This window comes from Hyla sarda, chromosome 5 (assembly GCF_029499605.1).
Source record: "Hyla sarda isolate aHylSar1 chromosome 5, aHylSar1.hap1, whole genome shotgun sequence".
Taxonomy (NCBI): Eukaryota; Metazoa; Chordata; class Amphibia; order Anura; family Hylidae; genus Hyla; species Hyla sarda.
This window is the reverse complement of record NC_079193.1, coordinates 314,707,350-314,729,122: the sequence shown is the minus strand read 5'-3', so window position 1 is coordinate 314,729,122 and position 21,773 is coordinate 314,707,350. Positions and strand designations below refer to the sequence as shown.

General features: G+C 46.6%; 1 protein-coding gene across 1 annotated transcript in view; it reads right to left on the bottom strand.

Annotated features, from left to right (window-relative positions):
* The window catches only part of ZC2HC1A (zinc finger C2HC-type containing 1A), a 70,557-nt gene extending 49,607 nt beyond the window's left edge, over positions 1-20,950 (bottom strand). Inside the window, exons 1-4 of the mRNA XM_056522202.1 lie at positions 20,496-20,950; positions 4,250-4,317; positions 2,491-2,607; positions 619-760 (exon numbers count right to left, since the gene is read on the bottom strand). Coding sequence (XP_056378177.1) covers positions 619-760; positions 2,491-2,607; positions 4,250-4,317; positions 20,496-20,511 — 343 coding nt within the window. The 5' untranslated portion in view covers positions 20,512-20,950. The remainder of the gene's footprint in view (positions 1-618; positions 761-2,490; positions 2,608-4,249; positions 4,318-20,495) is intronic.
* Between the last annotated feature and the right edge of the window lie 823 nt (positions 20,951-21,773).

The following is a 21,773-nucleotide window of genomic DNA, read 5'->3' as shown; positions in this document are numbered from 1 at the left end:
GATACGTTTTTAACATTTCACTTCATTATGAATAAAGTTTCACTTGTTTGATTGAAATTCCAAGAAAAAAAACTGTGCAAAGTAAAAAACCGTATGGTGAAAACGGTTCTGTACAGTTCCCATTGACTCCCATGTTAAAAAAATACGTATACAGTTTAAATACGGTTTTTCACTTGGACCAATAACGTGGTAGGCTACGGTTTTGGGTACGGGAAAAAAAAAAACTGACAAAACCGTACAAGGACACAACCGGATGCATCGTTTGGCATACGGTTTTCAATTGAGTCAATGCATACGGTTTTCAATATGGTTCCATACGGTTTTCATATTGAAAACGTATACGGGAACTGAATTACAAAAACGTAGTGTGAATGAAGCCGTACTCCAGTTTTTGCAAAACTACAACTTCTGGCATGCCTGGACAGCCTTCGGCTGGAGGCACCCTGGTTGGGAAACAATGCATTAGGTTAATGTCCCTTAATAAAAACAATACCATACCTTCTGCAAATGTGGACCTCCAGTGAAACTTCAAACCCAGTATTGAAAACGGTTACTTTTTTAAGGGGTGACGGTACCCGACCCCACGTAGGCTTCTAGGTCACTTCCTTCTAAACATACCTGGGTCATAAGAGGGTGGAGGAGGTGGAGGAAGTTCTCCTCCTTCTTTTAAAATCTGACCAAGTCCTTTTGCAGCTCTTATGGTGGCGATAAAGTCCTCATGCTTCCTTCTCCAGTTGGAGGGTTTCTTTGGAGGGTCTGGCTGAAATAAAGGAATGGAAATAAGACGAAATCAAACTTAGTGGGGCTCCCTAGCTATACACATATCAGAACTAAATGACATGATGGTTATAGCAAGTGGTAACGTGAAAGAACATCGCTAGAGCAGCAAAAAAAGAAAAAAACTCTTTCACATTTCCAATGAAAAAGTTATACAAGCTACTCGCAAACTGACAAGTTCATCTCTAGAATAGTGTAAAGAGGACCTCTCATGATCTTGTTACGTTTTATAATCCTCCCAGTGCATTGCCCCCATCATGATAAAGGCAGGGGGCGGTTTATTTATATTATTTTTAAGTTTTCAACCTTGATATTTCTCTGTATTTTCTGCTCAGTCTCAGATTCACAGACTGGGAAGGGGCGTTGCCCAGCAGGTGTGACATCATCTGAAGCCATATAGGGGAGAACTTCCTCCCTCACTCTGCTACACACAGCCCAGAGCAGTTCAGTGTGAGGTGAGCTATGATTGGTTAAGGCTGCAACCCCCCCCCCCACCCACGGAGTGCTCCTTTAAGGTTCATGGTGCTGTGTGGATATGTTATGTATTATATATAGATCCATATTAAAGATATTCCTAAAAGTGGGAATGCATGTAAACAAAGCAATGGAGCCCTGTCTCCGTATCATTCCACACCTTCCCTCCTAGCTGGAAAACCAAAAGACACCATTACATTGCACTAAAATGGTTTTCCAGATGACGTATCATATTCACAGTAAAGTACAGACTGCATGCTGTTGCATTGCTTACATGTGATGACACTATGATCGGTGTCTTTTTTTTTGTATTTATTTTTTTTTAACACATTGGGACATATATAAAATTGCAATTCCACCAGAATTCCAAAATATTGGTTGTGTGACTTGCACCACAAATATAGAAACAGTGCAACCTCATGCGGTGAAAGGTTGGTGCAAAATACTGATGCAAAGTAAGCCAGCCAATGTCAAATCAGCTTTCATAATTTATATGACATCACTACAAAAGATGTAAGTACTCACAACACAGTATTAAAGGGCTAAAAAGGGGTACTCCGCGTTTGGAACAAACTGTCGGCGCCGGGAGTTCGTGACGTCATAGCCCCACCCCCTCATGGTCAGGCCCCCTCAATGCAAGTCTACAAGAGGGGGCGTGACAGCTGTCACGACCCCTCCCATAGACTTGCATTGAGGGGGCGGGATGTGATGTTGTGAGGGGGCGGGGCTATGACGTCACGAGCTCCTGGCGATGGCTCCAGCGTTCGGAACAGTTTGTTCCAAACGCTGAGCAGTGGAGTACCTCTTTAATATTCATGGTCTATCCACAGCACAGGCCACGAACATCAGAACAGTGGTACCAGGTAGCCCAAACAATGAGCTCTGGCAAACTCTGCGTCCTCTGATCTTTGCCTGGCACAGATCTATACAGTTAGTATGTAATAGCTGTGCATGGTACAGTAGGTTTATGCTACCAAACGTATGGAGCTGTTCCTGGAGAACAATGAGGGGACATGGTGTTCCTATGGCTCCTATAGTGAACTGACTAACATCAGGAGCCGGACCCCACTGATCCAATATTGATGACTTCTCCTATGGATAGGACATCAATATCAAAGCCTGGAATACCACTTAATAATTTACAGAAAATCACCCACAACATTTCCCTCTTTCTTGCCATTGAACATACACAGACAGTGGGAGACAAAATGTATTTTACAGAACTCCTTCTTTACTCACCCTTGGCTTTATGGGTTTCACAGTGGAAATATCTGTTCCTTCAGCTCGCTGTCTGCTGGAGTCAAAAACTTTCCTTTTTTTAACTAAGGTTTTTTGGCATACTGGGGCATGCTTTTTCTAGAGACATAAAAAGAAATCCTGAATTATAAACCTAAAATTGCTTTTAGACAGGTAAATGTTCTTGTTCAGAGCAGCGTTGCCCCTGTGCCTGCCTGGGACAAGGAGGTAACACTGCGGGCACCGGTGGTTTTCTTTCCCTGTCTAGCCGCACTGCAGGGTCGGAAAATCTCCATTTATTTTTTTAAGAAGACACAAAGTGGCACAGCTTTAAGATAAAAAATGTCCTCTCTCAGCACCTGGATCCCAACCAGTCAAAAGTTTAGGTACAAATCCCAAAAAGATAGAATTAATCTCTTATAATTTAGGACTTGTAATATTCATGGAGAAATGGGGCACACAAAGACCCCCACAAAACACACAGACCCCCATGCAAACTGGGGGACTCCGATAAAAAAATAAAAGTGTGGGTGCTGGGATTTGTCATCTATTTCCAGTACTGGCTTTTCAGTCTTTGGCAGGTGATGGAGTTGAATAAATCATGCTGGGTGAGATCAGGCAGTGCTGGGAGCGCACACTAGCAGGTCTGATGCTGTTATTTCCAGGACACTGAGCTCACTTGTTATATTTATGAGAATAGACTCATTCATGACTATGGAAGTAATAAAATATTAATCATCACCTATGTCAGCCTCTCAGGACAGCATGGCAGAATTTATATTATATCTACGGTATCTGCCATGTTGAATTTCAATGCCTGATCCTTTTGTTCTCCCAAGAAAAAGCCACCACAAGAGGGATCTGACCATAGTTTTCTCTTCCTATATACAACATATGCATATTCAGCCACCAAGCATAGCACTCATGGGACATAGGGCTGCACGTTTTGGGGAAAATGTGCGATTATGGAGGCATATATTGCCATTGCGATATAATAAACAAATGGTAAATCCCCAATTTCATGTCCAATCTCCCCCATTTGATTTCTACCCCCCAATTTCCCATCCCCCAATGTCACATTAATCCCCCCATTTTACATCTCCCCCATTTCAGGTCTATCTCATTTCAATCCCCCGTCTCGCCCCCTCCCATAGACTTGCATTAAGGGGCACGGCCGTGATGCCACTAGCCTCCGGTGCCGCACCCGATGCTCTAAAGTAACACTGGGTGCAGCAGGGAGAATGCGGGGGTCGGCAGCTGCAGGACCCCCGCAATCAGACATCTTATCCCTTATGCGATGGATAGGGGATAAGGTATCTAGGGTCAGAGCACCCCTTTAAGTTTTCCCCGCACCCCTATTATTACTTAGGACAGTGTTTTCCAACCAGGGTGCCTCCAGCTGTTGCAAAACTACAAGTCCCAGCATGCCCGGACAGCCATTGGCTGTCCGGGCATGCTGGGAGTTGTAGTTTTGCAACGGCTGGAGGCACCCCGGTTGGGAAACAACTGATTTAGAATTAGAATTTTCCCGGGAGGAAGCGTCTCACATTCGCCATAATCAACTTTCACGGTGTAATGGAAAAGTACAGGAGTAGTCCATAGCAACTATCTAGATTCCTGCTCTCATTTTTTAGTGGTCCTTAGATTGCACAAGTTCTCCATTCCCCACTATTGTGTTACAATCACATCATGGCTCTGTTATGTAGTATAATCTGTCAATGACAAAAAACTATTACACTCTTCTGGTTTATATCATACATACCAAAGCAGCCGGCAGAAACGTTCTACCGCAGATTTTGCAGGGCCTGAAGTCTTCAGGTGAAACGTATTCTGTAAAACAAATGGCAGACCAATAAAATACACAGATCTCTATCCATTCTGCATTATACACCATGGCACCTCTGCCCTCCTCTATAAATACTCCATCTACTGGACCCTATAATGTACTGAATGTAGGGGGGGGGGATGCGCCGGCAGCAGGGACCCTCGCGATCTCTGGGCCGGCACCGCGGCGTTCTGAACATTGAAGCTTGGGGCTTTCGTGTTCGTGAAGTCACACCCCTCGATTCATGTGTACAGGAGGGGGTGTGACTTCTAGTTCGCTCCGTGCAGCAGATTTCTGGGTGCTACGCGGGATATCGCGAGGGGTCCTTTGGATAGGGAGATAAGATGCCTAGGAGTGGAGTACCCCTTTAACTGATGGACCTCTCACTGTAGGGAGAAACTTATCAATCAAGTCTGATGGGGAGGGAAGAAGCTGCCGAGGACCTCCCAGATGGTTTGGGCAAAATAAAAGTAAAGTAAGGTTTCCTTTAAAAAGTGGACCTATGGCCTCCCCTGACTTCTCTGTTTTAGTAAATACTTATATTTCCCATAAAATACTAATTCTGTAACATCCGGCTCCAACCTCCAAGGATGCAGAGGAGTGATCGCTTGCTTAGCCAAGCACTGGTTGAGACGGGGTACTGCCTTAGCCTGGTGATTGGCTGAGCGGGCCATCACTCCTGTTCATCTTGGAGGGTGGGGGGTGAAGAGCTCCGAGGACGGATCAGTTGTTGGGCCCTGTACAGGGGGTGGGGGGACTTGTAGATTTGCAGCAGCTGGAGGCACTCTGGTTAAAAAACACTGTCCTAAGTAATAATAGGAGCGTGGGGAAAACTTAAAGGGGTACTCTGCCCATAGACACCCTATACTCTAAAAATCAAAAGGATAGGGGATAAGATGTCTGATCGCGGGGGTCCCGCCGCTGGGGACCCCCACGATCTCCCTGATGCACCCAGCGTTCGTTTAGAGCGCCGGGTGCAGTGCCGGTGTGGGGATGAGGGGGCATGGCTTAATTATCTCCTGCAGACGTGCGGTGAAAAAAAATCAAACCCATGGCGCTGCCCTCGCTCCTCCCCCTCTAGCTTAGGTCCGATTTTTTCACGGGTTTGATTTTTTTCACCGGAACGCCATCACGCCCCCTCCCATAGACTTGCATTGAGGGGGCATGGCTGTGACGTCACGAGCCTCCGCGCTGCATCGCCAGTCACTAGACACGGAGCACCGGATGTCTGGGGTGCCACAGCCAAGATGACAGGTACTGCTTAAGTGCCACAGCATTGTTTGCCCCCTGTGTTGCTCTCCCTTCCCTGTCCCCGTTTATTGACATAGAGGGTACCAAGTGGCACTTAAGCAGCTCAGCCTCGCATCCTTGAAAATTATAATTTTCTAAGCTGTGGCATAGCTGTGCATAAATATGGAAGAATTTACTGAAAGAGCCCCTTTAAGCCCACTATCATGTAGCCTAGTTACTCATAATGAATGAATGCCCAATAAAAGGGAAACAGAGGATCAGAAGCTTTATGTGGGAATTTAGGAGCTCCAACCCTTAGAAAGACATATCCTGAAAATAGTTTTAATCCTAAAAGCAAGTTACAGTCTTTTGGACAATAATATATGACGTATATATGACGACTGTGTATAGCATATAAAAAATGTAGATATATTTCACACAGATTCTATGTATATATGTATATATATATATATATATATATATATATATATATATATATAATCTACATAAGAGGGAAAAAAAAAATAATAATTAAGATTTCTCTCTGACGCCCATAACAAACTCTGGCTAGGACATATAATGGGATTAAATCACGGAACAACACCGGATGAAGCCACTGAAGTTCATCATCTAAAGAGGGAAGCTGTCACCTCCAATTCTTTTACTCATTTTGTTCAGGGGATAAAGCCAAAAAGCGGATTTTTTTTTCCTATGCAAAACCACAGATGTTTATTCTTGGAATTTTTAATAGGAATCTGTCAGCTTCAGAGCTGCAGATCCCAGCAGATAGGTCAACAGCACCAGGGTAATGGTGGAAGGTAAGTTAAAGTTTATTATTTTAATGGTGGCAGCCCCTAGGCATATAGGATAAATAAAAAATTTGGCGGAAGTAACGATAATCTAATCTTTGGGGGTTTGTTGGCCACGGGTCCTCTTTAAGCAGGTCAAACAAGCTGGAAATCCATATCTATGCCAAAACTAATGACTGGGCATAGTCATAAAATATATGATGAACAGCCACCTGTACGCCCTGCACCCGGTCCAGGTATTTAAAACGGGGTCACACCATGATCCCGAATCATACCAGGTCGGTCCCGGCTTCTAATGATAGCCAGGACCCTGGGCTAATAGAGCACGGCACAAATCGTTGTGCCATGCGCTATTAACCCTTCAAAACGATAGTAAAAGCTTCCCGGCAACTCAGTCGGGCTGATCAGAACTATCGGGATAAAATCATGATGTTCCGATCAGCTAGGACGTGAGCAGAGACCCCCTTACCTTGCTCCGTCGCGTCCGATAGGTGTTTGATTGCTATGGCTTTGCAAGGATTAGGGTAAAAGAACAGCGTGTGCAGTGTCATCGCCCCCTATGGGAGATATAACACTGCAAAAAAAAAAAAAAGAAGTAAAAAAAAAAAAAGTGAATAAAAGGTCATTTAACCCCTTCCTTAATAAAAGTTTAAATCGCCCCACCCCCTTTTCCCATAAAAAAAAAAAAAAAACTGTGTAAATAAAACTAAACATATGTGGTATATCCGCGTGCGTAACTGTCCGAACTATAAAAATATATCATTGATTACACCGCACGGTCAATGGCGTACACGCAAAAAGTCCAAAATAGAATATTTTTGGTCACTTTTTATATCATGAAAAAAATGAATAAAAAGCGATCAAAAAGTCCGATCAACACAAAAATTGTACCGATAAAAACTTCAGAACACGGCGCAAAAAATGAGCCCTCATACCGGCCCTTACGCAGAAAAGAAAAAAAAAGTTATAGGGGTCAGAAAATGAGTGATTATGATTTTTTTCAGAAGTACAATATCCAACCTATATAAGTAAGGTATCATTTTAACCCCATGGACTTACAGAGTAAAGAGAATTGGTAATTTTTCCCGAAAAATGCACTGCGTAGAAACGGAAGCCCCCAAAATTTACCAAATGAAATTTTTTCTTCAATTTTGTCGCACAATAAATTTGTTTTCCGTTTTGCCGTGGATTTTTTGGTAAAATTACTAATGTCACTGCAAGTTAGAATTGGTGGCGCAAAAAATAAGCCATCAAATGGAATTTTATGTGCAAAATTTAAAGCGTTATGATTTTTAGAAGGTGATGAGAAAAAAATTAAAAATGCAAAAACAGAAAAAGGCTGAGTCCTTAAGAGGTTAAATGTGGACCCACTGATGACCAAGTGTAACCTCTATGGCAGATGTTACATGTCATTCAAACAAATGCATAGATGACCATATTATTGTTCATGTGGAGTCTTCTGTAGAGTGACTATGTAGGATTGTAGAAGGCTCCCCCACCCTAATATCTATATGCCTGGACAGGTAGAGACTTCCAGGGAAGGAGTGGGGTTAAGCGGCGCTGGCCAGGAGCAAGTACGTCAGGTAGAATGAGAAGGTTTATTGAATAAAAAATGCAGCACATTCCGCAGCGCAAGCGCGGCAAAACGCGTTACATTTTTTATTCAATAAACCTTCTCATTCTACCTGACGTACTTGCTCCTGGTCAGCACCGCTTAACCCCACTCCTTCCCTGGAAGTCTCCCCACCTGTCTATGCTTGTTTGGTCTGGGAGGCTGCAGACCGGGATTACTGCTCCTTCACACTGACCATTGTTGTGTGTGAGCTCACACAACCTCCTTTGGTAAGAGTTCCTAGTTATATTGGTGGATTACCGATAGGCGGTTTTACGCTGTGGAGCACTCTCCCATTTTGTTCTAATCTATATGCCTGAGCAGGGACCACCCCTCCCTTTACTCCCCCAGACTCGTGCCTGTACTGTAACAACCCTACTATGTGCCTGAACTGAGACCCCATGACTGTTTGTGCGCGCTGTGGGGGCCCCCTGCTTTATCTTACATCTACATGTGGCTTCTCCTGTCCAGACTTAGGCATGTGTGCACTCTAATGGGCATGTGCCAGTGGTCCTTGTTGGGCAATAAGATGGGCCAAGTCACCCAGGGGCATGCCTGCATCTCCCAGTGACCAGTGTCGCTCTTGTGTATAGAATTGATAAGAGATGGAGGAGGATAAATACTGTGACAATAAATAAACTGCTGTAGAAATGTTGATTGGTAGGTTGTACCCTTCTTCTCCTGAGTGTGGGCTCCAATCTTGCATGTGAAATCCATCACAGGTCTCCTAACATGTTAGGAGTTGTATTTTTCATCAGCTGGAGGGACATAGTTTGAAAACCCCTGTTCTAGGACCTCAATAAGCTATAAAACAGCACATGTAACGATGATGTCTTTTTGTAACAACCCTTTTACATTCCTGTTTTGCTCAGCTATGTGCCCATAAATACTGTATAAATACCGTACATAAAATGTCCAATGCATTAAACCTACAGAACACTACAGTGTCTGCTGTGATGTCTGCAGTTCACATGATGTAACTGGGAAAAAGTTATCCCACAGAATGAAAGTTTCATATGAGTGAGATCATTGTTATGGGAAGTTAACATCTGCATGGAAACAGCTAAAATAAAGCAAAAAAAGAAAGAAATAACAGTTTGTGAAGAACAGATCATGAAAAGCAACGACAGGAAGACAAAAAAGGGAAATACAGGGGAAGGTCTGGTCCTCCCATAAAGTCCAACGGCAGCAAAAAGACCAAAAAAAGACCATGGGGGAAATTTATCAAAGCCTGAAATATTACATGTCAGTCTAAAGTGCAATTGTTGGACACCTGACACATTGTGGCAGTCCACACGCCACCTACTGAAATCAGTGCCAGATACAAGTGTAGCGTAAATTATAGGAAATGCGCTGAGCTGTGAGAGGCCCACAAGCCATAATACATTTACTTCTAATAGACCTGTATTCCCATTTTAGGCATGTACAGCAGAGCTTTCCAAACTGGGCACCGTGACATATTAGCGTGTTGGCAGCAGTCCCCAGGTGTGCCGCAGGGCCATCCAGTCCTGCAGTAACAGCCACTGCTGTTCACTCTTCTTAATGGGGTACTCTGCTGCTCAGCGTTTGGAACAAACTGTTCCGAATGCTGGAGCTTGTGAGGTCATAGCCCTGCCCCCTCATGACATCACGCCCAGCCGCCTCAATGCAAGTCTATGGGAGGGGGCGTGCCGGCTGTCACGCCCCCTCCCATAGACTTGCATTGAGGGGGGGGGACATAACATCATGATGGGGTGGGGCTATGACCTCACGAGCTCCCGACGCCAGCTCTGGTGAGCAGCGGAGTACCCCTTTAGATGGACATGTCAAGTGTTGCTGATCTTGAACTGGCAGCAGGTGTCATAGCCACTTTAAGACCAATGATGTTTTACCCGTTCACTGTACAGGATAATTAACATTATATTTATTTATTTATTTTTTATTTATTAAATGGGGAAAGGGGGGTGATTTAATTTTTTAAAAGAGAGGCTTATTTATATTTTTCAACACCTTTTTTTTTTTGTATTTGTTTCACATTTTTTGAACTCCCACAGGTCCCCTTTTTAGCAATCTTTCGACTGCTATTACAGTTCAGTGCTAGGCAATGGTATACCACAAATCAGTACAATTGGCAATCTACTTGACCAGCTTGCCTGACGGCAGACTATATGGGTAGATCGCAGAAAGTAGTCTCAGCACTTCACCCCCAGAAAATCCTGTAGTGATCTCTATCACAGACATCTGGCCAGAATATGGAACAGCTTACACGAAAGAAGTTCCAGTCCAGCCCGATGTCGGCATAAAACAGGAAACTTTATTCGGACATTTAATAAAAGCAAAACAGGCAAAGCAAAACGTCTGTAGTGTGAACACACCAATGCATTTTAACCACAACATGCGGTCTTAAAGGGGTATTCTGGCCAAAGGATATGGGATAAAATGTCTGATCGCAGGGGGGCCCACTGCTGGGACCCGCATTCTATGTCGGGCTGCTGCTCCAGTCTCGGAAACCTCCTCCATTCATGTCTATGGGAGGGGGCGTGATGAACGAGGGGCCATGGCATGTCGTCACGTCTCCAGTCCCAGAAACACAGAGGTCTCCAAGACTGGAGCCGCAGTCCGGCATAGAATGCGGGTGCTGCACAGAGATCACGGGGGGGATTCCCAGTGGCGGCGGGGCCCCCTACAATCAGACATCTTATCTCATCTTCTGGGTAAAGGATAAGATGTCTTTGACCGGAATACCCCTTTAATCACTGCTCCGTCCCCCAAGTATAACTTCTGATGTGTAAGAGTTTAGGTAGATTATAAGAGGACACTGTCCATTTAAAAGAAACCTGTTATGTTGGACAAGCACTGGGATCTGTCAGCATCATGTGAGAAATACAGTAGTGACGTGGAAAACCATTCAGTATTCTGGGCTTAGAAGTCCTGTGGGTGGTCCTAATCTGTGACAGACAGGTCTGCAGTTCTCCCATGCTGGGAGATGTAGTTTTGCAACATCTGGGGGGCCACAGTTTGGGGACCACTGCTTTAGGGCTCATTCACACTGCAAATTTTCGAGTGGAATTCCACTCTGGAGTTCTGCTGTGAAAAATACGGTGCAGCAGTCTCCCATTGATTCTACTGCACCATTCACACTATGGAATTTCTAGACCCCATATTCCGCAGAAAGAATGAACAAGTTAATTCTTTCAGCAGAATGCACTCCAAAACGCATTGCCGTCTATGAAGGCGGTACATTTACGAGCAGTAATAGTGCTGGCTTGTTCTGCTTGCACTCGCTAACGATGGAATCTCCACAACCAAATATCTGCAGGCAGAGATTTTGTAATGTTAATGAGCCCTACAAAGTAATAAAGTATTCATACTGCCCAAAACAAAGAACTCTCAAAAAGGACAACAGACAGCCAGTTCCTGAAGATGGATCTGTAGGGAAAGTAGTCACTGTCTCAGAATCCTATGGAGAAAATCTGCCAACCTATAACTGAACTTACCATGTCTGATTGCCTTTCAGGAGCTTAGGAAAGCTGTGAAGAACGGAAAGGTGGACATACTGATGTCACATAGCCAAGGACAGCACTAGTTAAGACCAGCTGACTTAAAGGAAATCTGTCACCAGTGTCACCTGCACTAACCTGTTGGGACTGACCGATGTGACATTGATGACAACGGTACTCACCTTGTCCCGTTCCGGGGTGGAGATCTCCGGTAATCTTCTGTTAGCTTCAGCTCCAGGCATGGGCGGAGTTTAGTGATGTCACCGCTGCTGGGTCCTGCTGCTAGAGAACAGCAGCAGTGATGTCACTAAACTCCGCCCATGCTCCAAGCCGTGCCCGGAGCTGAAGCTAACAGAGAAGATTACCGGAGATCCCCTGCACGGAACAGGACAAGGTAAGTACCATCGTCACCTGTACTGTACCGACGGGTTAGTTCAGGTGACAGATTTCCTTTAAAAATGACCTGCCATAATGAATGTGCAGTCCACTCTGCAGGTGTCATGTTATAGAGCAGGAGGAGTTGAGCAAACTGAAAAGTTCCAAGATGACTTTTCATTTATTCATGTACATCTCTGAACTAAATAGTCAAGTGGGCGGTCCTACCCAGTGATTGACAGCTCTATCTACATTCACAATTATGTACAGAGCTGTCAATCACTGATTAGCACCACCCACTTGACTACTTAGCCCAGAATGAACAGAGATTTACATGAATAAATGACAAGTTATAAGAAACTCAGTCTGCTCAGCTCCTCCTGCTCTTTAACATGAGCCCTGCACATTGTACTGTATTGTGTGTATATAGCAAAAACAAAAATAGCCAGCACAACTACATAATACACGGGTGCACAATGCTGTGGCAAATACAGAGTATACAAAAAAGAAGGTTGCAGCAGCACTCTTTGTCAAAACGTGTCCCCCATCCACCACACGGAGGTGGCCTCATTTCGGATGGGACCGTAACACAGATTCCACTCACCTCTGCTGGGTATATAGCCTCTGACTGGGTGACATGCAGGATCCACTTTTGTTTTTGCTGTGCAAGTTAGGGGGAGTGGCACCCTCTGTAGCCGTGCACCCCTCCCCATTCACAGGAGGATTTTTAAATTGATAGTGGTTCCTGCATGTCACCCAGTCAGAGGCTATATGTCCAGCAGAGGTGAGTGGAATAAGTGTTAGGGTCCTACCCGAAATAAGGCCACCTCCGAGTGGTGGATGGGGGACACAATTTCATCAAAAAGTGCGCTAAGAGCCTCCATTTTTTGACCAAGAGTGATGCTGCAACCTTCTTTTTTGGAATACATATATCCGTTGCCCGGATTTCCTTCCTAATCCTTGTTGGGGAGGAAAAAAGGAGGAAGCTTTTGACTTCATATCCCATCCTCATATATTGCTATCATATCCCAACCCCATATCCCGTTCTCCTATCCCGTCCTCCTATCCCGACCCGTAATATGTGTACCAGGTATTGAAAAATCTCCAGCCGTACAGAAGTTATGTGGGAACATACATTTCCCATTGATTTGAATGGGACTTTAAACAAAAACCCCGACCCTCACAAATGTGGGTAGTTAAGGGTTAAATTAACTATCCTATATTTTAAGTGGACATATAAGTAACATGTGACCAAGTATTATTGAAATATCTCCAGCCGTTTGGAAGTTATGCAGTAACATGTTTCCCATTGACTTGTATGGGACTTTAAACATAAACCCCGCCCCTGGAAAATGGGGGTGAGTAAGGGTTAAATCACCTATCCTATGTTTGTTGTTGACATATAAGTAACATGTGTGCAAAGTTTCATGTTAATATCTTTAGCCGTTTGGAAGTTTTTGTGGAACACACACACATACATATATACACACACACACACATACATTGAGTTTATATATATATGTATCTGCTCAGCTCCTCCTGCAATACACACACATACATACACTGCTCAAAAAAATAAAGGGAGCACTTAAACAACACAATGTAACTCCAAGTCAATCACACTTCTGTGAAATCACACTGTCCACTCAGGAAGCAACACTGATTGACAATCAATTTCACATGCTGTTGTGCAAATGGAACAGACAACAGGTGGAAATTATAGGCAATTAGCAAGACACCCCCAATACAGCAATGGTTCTGCAGGTGGTGACCACAGATCACTTCTCAGTTCCTATGCTTCCTGACTGATGTTTTGGTCACTTTTGAATGCTGGGGGTGCTTTCACTCTAGTGGTAGCATGAGACGGAGTCTACAACCCACACAAGTGACTCAGGTAGTGCAGCTCATCCAGGATGGCACATCAATGTGAGCTGTGGCAAGAAGGTTTGCTGTGTATGTCAGCTTAGTGTCCAGAGCATGGGAGCACTACCAGGAGACATGGAGGAGGCTGTAGGAGGGCAACAACCCAGCAGCAGGACCACTACCTCCACCTTTGCGCAAGGAGGAGCAGGAAGAGCACTGCCAGAGCCCTGCAAAAGGACCTCCAGCAGGCCACAAATGTGCATGTGTCCACTCAAACGGTGAGAAACAGACTCCATGAGGGTGGTATGAGGGCCGGCCATCCACAGGTGGGGGTTGTACTTACAGAGAACAACAAGATTAGCAGATTTGCCACTGGTGCCCTGTGCTCTTCACAGATGAAAGCAGGTTCACACTGAGCACATGCGACAGACATGACAGAGTCTGGAGACGCCGTGGAGAACGATCTTCTGCTGGCAACATCCTCCAGCATGACCGGTTTGGCGGTGGGTCATTAATGGTGTGGGGTGGCATTTCTTTGGGGGGGCCGCACAGCCCTCCATGTGCTTTCCAGAGGTAGCCTGACTGCCATTAGGTACCGAGATGAGTTCCTCAGACCCCTTGTGAGACCATATGCTGGTGCGGTTGGCCCTGGATTCCCCCTAATGCAAGACAATGCTAGACCTCATGTGGCTGGAGTGTGTCCGCAGTTCCTGCAAGAGGAAGGCATTGATGCTATGGACTGGCTGCCCGTTCCCCAGACCTGAATCAGATTGAGCACATCTGGGACATCATGTCTCGCTTTAGTCCAGGTCTGGGAGGACATCCATCAGGAGACCATCCACCACATCATCAGGAGCATGCCCAGGTGTTGTATGGGGGTCATACGGGCACGTGGAGGCCACACACACTACTGAGCCTCATTTTGACTTGTTTTAAGGACATTACATCAAAGTTGGATCAGCCTGTAGTGTGGTTTTTCATTTAGATTTTGAGTGTGACTCCATATCCAGACCTCCATGGGTTAATAAATTTGATTTCCATTGATAATTTGTGTTATTTTGTTGTCACCAAATTCAACTTTGTAAAGACGAAAGTATTTCATACGATTAGTTCATTCGTTCAGATCTAGGATGTGTTATCTTAGTGTTCCCTTTATTTTTTTGAGCAGTATATACAGTCATGGCCATAAATGTTGGCACCCCTGAAATGTTTCTAGAAAATGAAGTATTTCTCACAGAAAAGGATTGCAGTAACACGTTTTGCTATACACACGTTTATTCCCTTTGTGTGTATTGGAACTAAACCAAAAAAGGGAGGAAAAAAAAGAAAATTGGACATAATGTCCAACCAAACTCCAAAAATGGGCTGGACAAAATTATTGGCACCCTTTCAAAATTGTGGATAAATAAGATTGTTTTAAGCATGTGATGCTCCTTTAAACTCCCCTGGGGCAAGTAACAGGTGTGGGCAATATAAAAAATTCACACCTGAAAAAGGAGAGAAGTTCACTTAGTCTTTACATTGTGTGTCTGTGTGTGTCTGTGTCACACTAAGCATGGACAACAGAAAGAGGAGAAGAGAACTGTCTGAGGACTTGAGAACCAAATTGTGGAAAAATATCAACAATCTCAAGGTTACAAGTCCATCTAAAGAGATCTAGATTTGCCTTTGCCCACAGTGCGCAACATTATCAAGGAGTTTGCAACCCATTGCACTGTAACTAATCTCCCTGGGCGTGGGCGGAAGAGAAAAATTGATGAAAGGTGTCAACGCAGGATAGTCCGGATGGTGGATAAGCAGCCCCAAACAAGTTCCAAAGATATTCAAGCTGTCCTGCAGGCTCAGGGAGCATCAGTGTCAGTGCTAATTATCCGTCGACATTTAAATTAAATGAAACGCTATGGCAGGAGACCCAGGAGGACCCCACTGCTGACACAGAGACATAAGACCACATTTTGCCAAAATGAACTTGCGTAAGCCAAAATCCTTCTGGGAAAACCTCTTGTGGAAAGAGGAGACCAAGATAGAGCTTTTTGGTAAAGCACATCATTCTACTGTTTACCAAAAATGGAATGGTTTAGTTCCAATACACACAAAGGGAAGAAACATGTGTACAGCAAAACATGTGTTACTGCAATCCTTTTCTGTGAGAAATACTTCATTTTCTTGAAAATTTTCAGGGGTGCCAACATTTACCGCCATGACTAATATATATATATTATATATATATATATATATATATATATATATATATATATATATATATATATATATATATCTGCTCAGCTCCTCCTGCTCTATGACACACATATTAGAGTGCTCTTTCATGCTGACAGGTTCCCTTTGACAGCACAGCCCAATCACTTACATCTACTGGCGAGTTTGAGGTTGCAGGTGATAATGCGGCTTAAGCCGTACATATATATTTAGATGTTGGTGTTTTGCGGTGTCTTATATTTAGGGACATGAGGCGGTGTCCAGTATTCTTTTATCTGCCTGTAATCCTGAATGGTAACCTATACCCCACATCAGGGGCATGAATGAGCTGACTCCATAGTCTTCACTAGTAGTGACCTCCAGAGCAGATTCTCAGCTGTCTCAGCTATGTTGCCCCTAACAAGAGAGCCATCGTTCTCGGACCACCTAAGGCTCACAGACATACAGCGGGGGTCACACATACCTCCCAGCATGACCCTCACACTCAGGACACAAAGTAAGATAGATATAAAGTCTCTAAGGGTAGGTTCACACCACGTTTTTGCAATACAGTTTTATTTTTATCAGGCTTTTGTTAAAAAAAAAAAGATTCCTCAAAACCGGACTAAACTGTATCAAAACATGTGTACAAAGTTTTATCTGTATACGGTTGAAAACCGTATGTGGTTTGAAAAATGATGTCCGGTTGCATCAGTTTTTTTAAGAAAAAATGTATACCGTATTTTTCGCCCTATAGGACGTACCGGCGTATAAGACGCACGCAATTTATAGGTGCAAAATCTAAAAAAATAAAGATTTTGAACCCAATAGTGGTCTTCAACCTGCGGACCTCCAGATGTTGCAAAACTACAACTCCCAGCATGCCCGGACAGCCGTTGGCTGTCCGGGCATGCTGGGAGTTGTAGTTTTGCAACATCTGGAAGTCCGCAGATTGAAGACCACTGCATAGGAGTTAATACTCACGTGTCCCCGCCGCTCCGGACCCGTCACCGCTGCCCTGGATGTCGCTCCATCGCTGTCGCCATGTCCCCGTCGCTCTGGAACGTCTCTGCTGCTGGTCGGGTATCCTCGCGCTCTGTCATCACGTCGTTACGCACGCCGACGCACGTACACGACGACGTGATTACGAGGAAGGAGAGCGCCGGCCATACAGGGGATCCCTGAACGGAGAAGACACCGAGGAGGCAGGTAAGGTCCCTCCCGGTGTCCTGTAAGCACTAACCCGGCTATTCAGTTGGGCTGTTCGGGACTGCCGTGGTGAAATCGCGGCGGTCCCGAACAGCCCGACTGAACAGCCGGGTTAGTGTCACTTTCCCTTCAGACGCGGCCGTCAGCTTTGATCGCCGCGTCTGAAGGGTTAATACTGGGCATCACCGCGATCGGTGATGTCCTGTATTAGCCACGGGTCCCGGCCGTTGATGACTGCAGGGACCGCCGCGATAGGGGTGTTCAAAACGTACCATATTTTTCGCCGTATAAGACGCACTTTTTCTTCCCCAAAACTGGGGGGGGGAAAAGTCGGTGCATCTTATACGGCGAAAAATATGGTATGTTTTGAACTTTTCACTCCATTATGAATAAAGTTTCACTTGTTTGATTGAAATTCCAAGAAAAAAAACTGCTAAATCAAAAACCGTATGGTGAAAACCTGATGGAACCATACACACATACATTGACTCCCATGTTAAAAAAAAATATATATATACGGGTCAATACGGTTTTTCACCGGGACCAAAAACCGTGGTAGGCCACGGTTTTCTGTCCAAAAAAACAAAAAAACGTGTGAAAAACGGAGACAACCGTATACAATATGGTGCATACGGTTTTGAATGGAAAGTCTATGGCCGCGGTTTGCTGTACGGTTGCATACGTTTTTTTTTTTAAACTATCCAAAGACTGTATACAAAAATTGTGGTGTGAACCTACCCTATCTCAGTGTTTCCCAACCAGGGCGCCCCCAGGTGTTGCAAAACTACAACTCCCAGCATGCCCGGACAGCCTTCGGCTGTCCGGGCATGCTGGGAGTTGTAGTTTTGCAACATCTGGAGGCACCCTGGTTGGGAAACACTGCTCTAACTTGTAACAGTTACTACTGTGATAATCTCACATGTACAATGTATAAGTTCGGACATTTTTAACAGACACCAAGCAGGACAGGCATAGGCTGGGCAAAATCACTCCCAAAAATGCCACATTTGCCATTTTTTCGGATTTTTTTTTTTTTTTTTTACTCCAAATACTTCAATAGAAATCCTTGAGCCACCTGACTGGTAACATAATACTGTACAACTATGACATGAAGATAACTCAATGGGGAGATTTATCAAAATCCGTCCAGAGGAAAAGTTGCCGAGTTGTCCATAGCAACCAATCAGATCGCTTCTTTCATTTTTGAAAAGGCCTCTGAAAAATGCGATCTGATTGGTTGCTATGGACAACTCAGCAGCTTTTCCTCTGGACAGGTTTTGTTAAATCTCCCCATTTGATCTTTTGCGCTGCTTTGCCCTTTTTTTCCCCCACTATCCAATCCTCCACTTTGGGACATTTCAGAGATTCTTAATTTAGCCCAATACAATTGCAATACGATTGAAATCCCAAAATGTGGACCTCCGGATGTTGCAAAACTACAACTCCCAGCATGCCCACACAGGAAAAAAAAAAACAGGAGACCTGCGATGGCTTTCATGTGCAAGAATAGACCGCACATCAGGGAGAAGAAGGGTACAGCCTAGTGCTGGGCAGTATACCGGTTCATACCGGATACCAATTTTTTTTCCTGCACAATATAAATTTTTCTCATACCGCAATACTGGTTGGGCCCGTCCAACAAATGAATTATCAGCCGCAGCATGCTGTCCCCACATCTGAGAACTAATCATGTCACCCGCAAGCGCCGCTCTCTCCATCCTCCTGTGAGTTGCGGGCCGCCGGCACTGGAAATTTATACTGTACTACATATTCCTTGTGCCCGGGCTGCAAAAATAAACAAAATAAACTTTAACTTACCTTCCTACGTTCCCCCGATGCTCCGGTAACGGCCTCACGCTGGGGATGGGAATGTCACAGAGCTGTCAGCCTATCACCGGCCGCAGCGATGTCACGTCTTGGTCGGTGATAGGCTGAGCGCACTGTCATGTAAGGAGCCGGCCTGATCAGCCGATGCCCCCAAAGCACACAGTCGGGGGCCCGCAAAGCACCGGCACAGTGTCAGGGGCCCCGCAAAGCCCCGGCACAGTGTCAGGGACCCCCCAAAGCACCGGCGCACAGTCAGGGGCCCCCCCCAAAGCACCGGCGCACAGTCAGGGCCCCCCCAAAGCACCGACACACAGTCAGGGCCCCCCCAAAGCACCGACACACAGTCAGGGGCCCCGCAAAGCACCGGCACACAGTCAGGGACCCCTCAAAGCACCGGCGCACAGTCAGGCCCCCCCCCCCCCCCAAAGCCCCGGCGCACAGTCAGGAGCCCCCAAGGCACAAAGTCAAGGCCCCCAAAGCACAGACACACAGTCAGGCGACCCAAGGCACACAGTCAGGGGCCCCCCAAAGAACAGGCACACACAGTCAGGGGCCCCCCAAAGCACACAGTCAGGGCCCCCAAGGCACAGGCACACAGTCAGGGGCCACCAAGGCACAGGCACACAGTCAGGGGCCACCAAGGCACAGGCACACAGTCAGGGGCCCCAAGGTACAAGCACACAGTCGGGGGCCACCAAGGCACAGGCACACAGTCGGGGGCCACCAAGGCACAGGCACACAGTCGGGGGCCACCAAGGCACAGGCACACAGTCGGGGGCCACCAAGGCACAGGCACACAGTCGGGGGCCACCAAGGCACAGGCACACAGTCGGGGGCCACCAAGGCACAGGCACACAGTCGGGGGCCACCAAGGCACAGGCACACAGTCGGGGGCCACCAAGGCACAGGCACACAGTCGGGGGCCACCGAGGCACAGGCACACAGTCGGGGGCCACCGAGGCACAGGCACACAGTCGGGGGCCACCGAGGCACAGGCACACAGTCGGGGGCCACCGAGGCACAGGCACACAGTCGGGGGCCACCGAGGCACAGGCACACAGTCGGGGGCCACCGAGGCACAGGCACACAGTCGGGGGCCACCGAGGTACAGGCACACAGTCAGGGGCCACCAAGGCACAGGCACACAGTCAGGGGCCACCAAGGCACAGGCACACAGTCAGGGGCCACCAAGGCACACAGTCAGGGGCCACCAAGGCACACAGTCAGGGCCCCCCAAAGCACAGGCACACAGTCAGGGGCCACCAAGGCACAGGCACACAGTCAGGGGCCACCAAGGCACACAGTCAGGGCCCCCCAAAGCACAGGCACACAGTCAGGGGCCCCACAGCACACAGTCAGAAGTGAGTGGCAGACAGGGGCAGTGTGATCTGGTCGGTGACAGCTGATGTCAGGCCTGTCCTCCACATATAGGAGTACACAGCATCCCGTTGTCTCTGCAGACAGTCATACATGACACAGCAGCTGCAGCCATTCTCTCTCTGTCCTGATCAGCTGATGCCCCCAATAGTGATGGGTGACTCGGGGGGCGACATGTCTCATCCGCACCGGAGCCCCCTCCTTACCTTCCACTTCCTCCATGATGCCTCCACTGGATGTGTCTCTCCGCCGCACTCCACTGCTACCACGGTAACGGCGGCACGCCCGGAGGCCCGGGAACCAGAACGTCAATTGGCTGGACGAGCGGTATCACCAAACACCGAGCAACACAACAGTGGGCGTGCCCGTAGTGCGGGGCATGACGTCACACAGATAAGGGGCGTGGCCATATAACCTACTGCATCCAGTCTGTATAACCTAAGGGAACGAGGCAGCACCCTGAGAGATGCCGATGTCTGCCAATGGTGTGGGCGTGTCCTCTGACTTTAACTATGGGGCGTGTTTTGTGAGCGTCGTCCAATCAGCGTCGGAGAGGGCGTGTCACATGTGAGCGGTCGGTTGAGCGATCAGCCAATGCACAGACGGCCATGTGTAACTGTCACACGAGAGAATGGAGCGTTGTCTTCTCTGGTAGTCGGCCCATCATGTGTGAACACTACAACTCCCATTCGGCTGTGGAGACATGATGGCTGCTGTAGTTTTGCAACAGGTGTGGAGTCACGTGTTGGTGATCATTGTTCTAAAGAATGTGGAGAGTGAAAAAATGGGGTTTGTTGAGAGCGCCCCTGTGTGACGACGGCGGTCAAATGAAGCAGAGGTCTGAGCCAGCACTTACACAGGACTAACTTTTATTGCAAAAAGAAGTCAAACAGGTAAAACAGGACAACACATTTCGGCGCTCACTGGCGCCTTCCTCAGGTCCACAATAGTAGCTACAGAAGGAACATATACATAAATGTCAAAATGAATGACTAGAAATACAGAGACTTAAAGGAAATCTGTCATCAGAATCACCCCCACTAAACCTGTTACACAGGCTTGTAGTGCGGGTGATCCTGATTAAAACGCTCCTTACCTGGTTAAGGCTGGGTTCACACCACGTTTTCACCCACCGATTCCCGCATACGGTTGCGGAGACTGTGGGGGGGCGTAGGAACCGCACGCACCCGTATGCGGGAACCGGAGGCAATTATTTCCTATGGACCCGTATCAGCCGACCGGAGTGCAACGCAGCCTCCGGTCGGCTCCGTTTTCGCCCGCATGCGGTTCCCCACCCGGACCTAAAACCGTAGTTGACTATGGTTTTAGCTCCGGGCGGGGAACCGCATGCGGGCCTAAACAGAGTCGACTGGAGGCTGCGTTGCACTCCGGTCGGCTGATACGGGTCCATAGGAAATCATTGCCTTCGGTTCCTGCATACGGGTGTGTGCGGTTCCTACGCCCCCCCCCCCCCTCCCCCCACC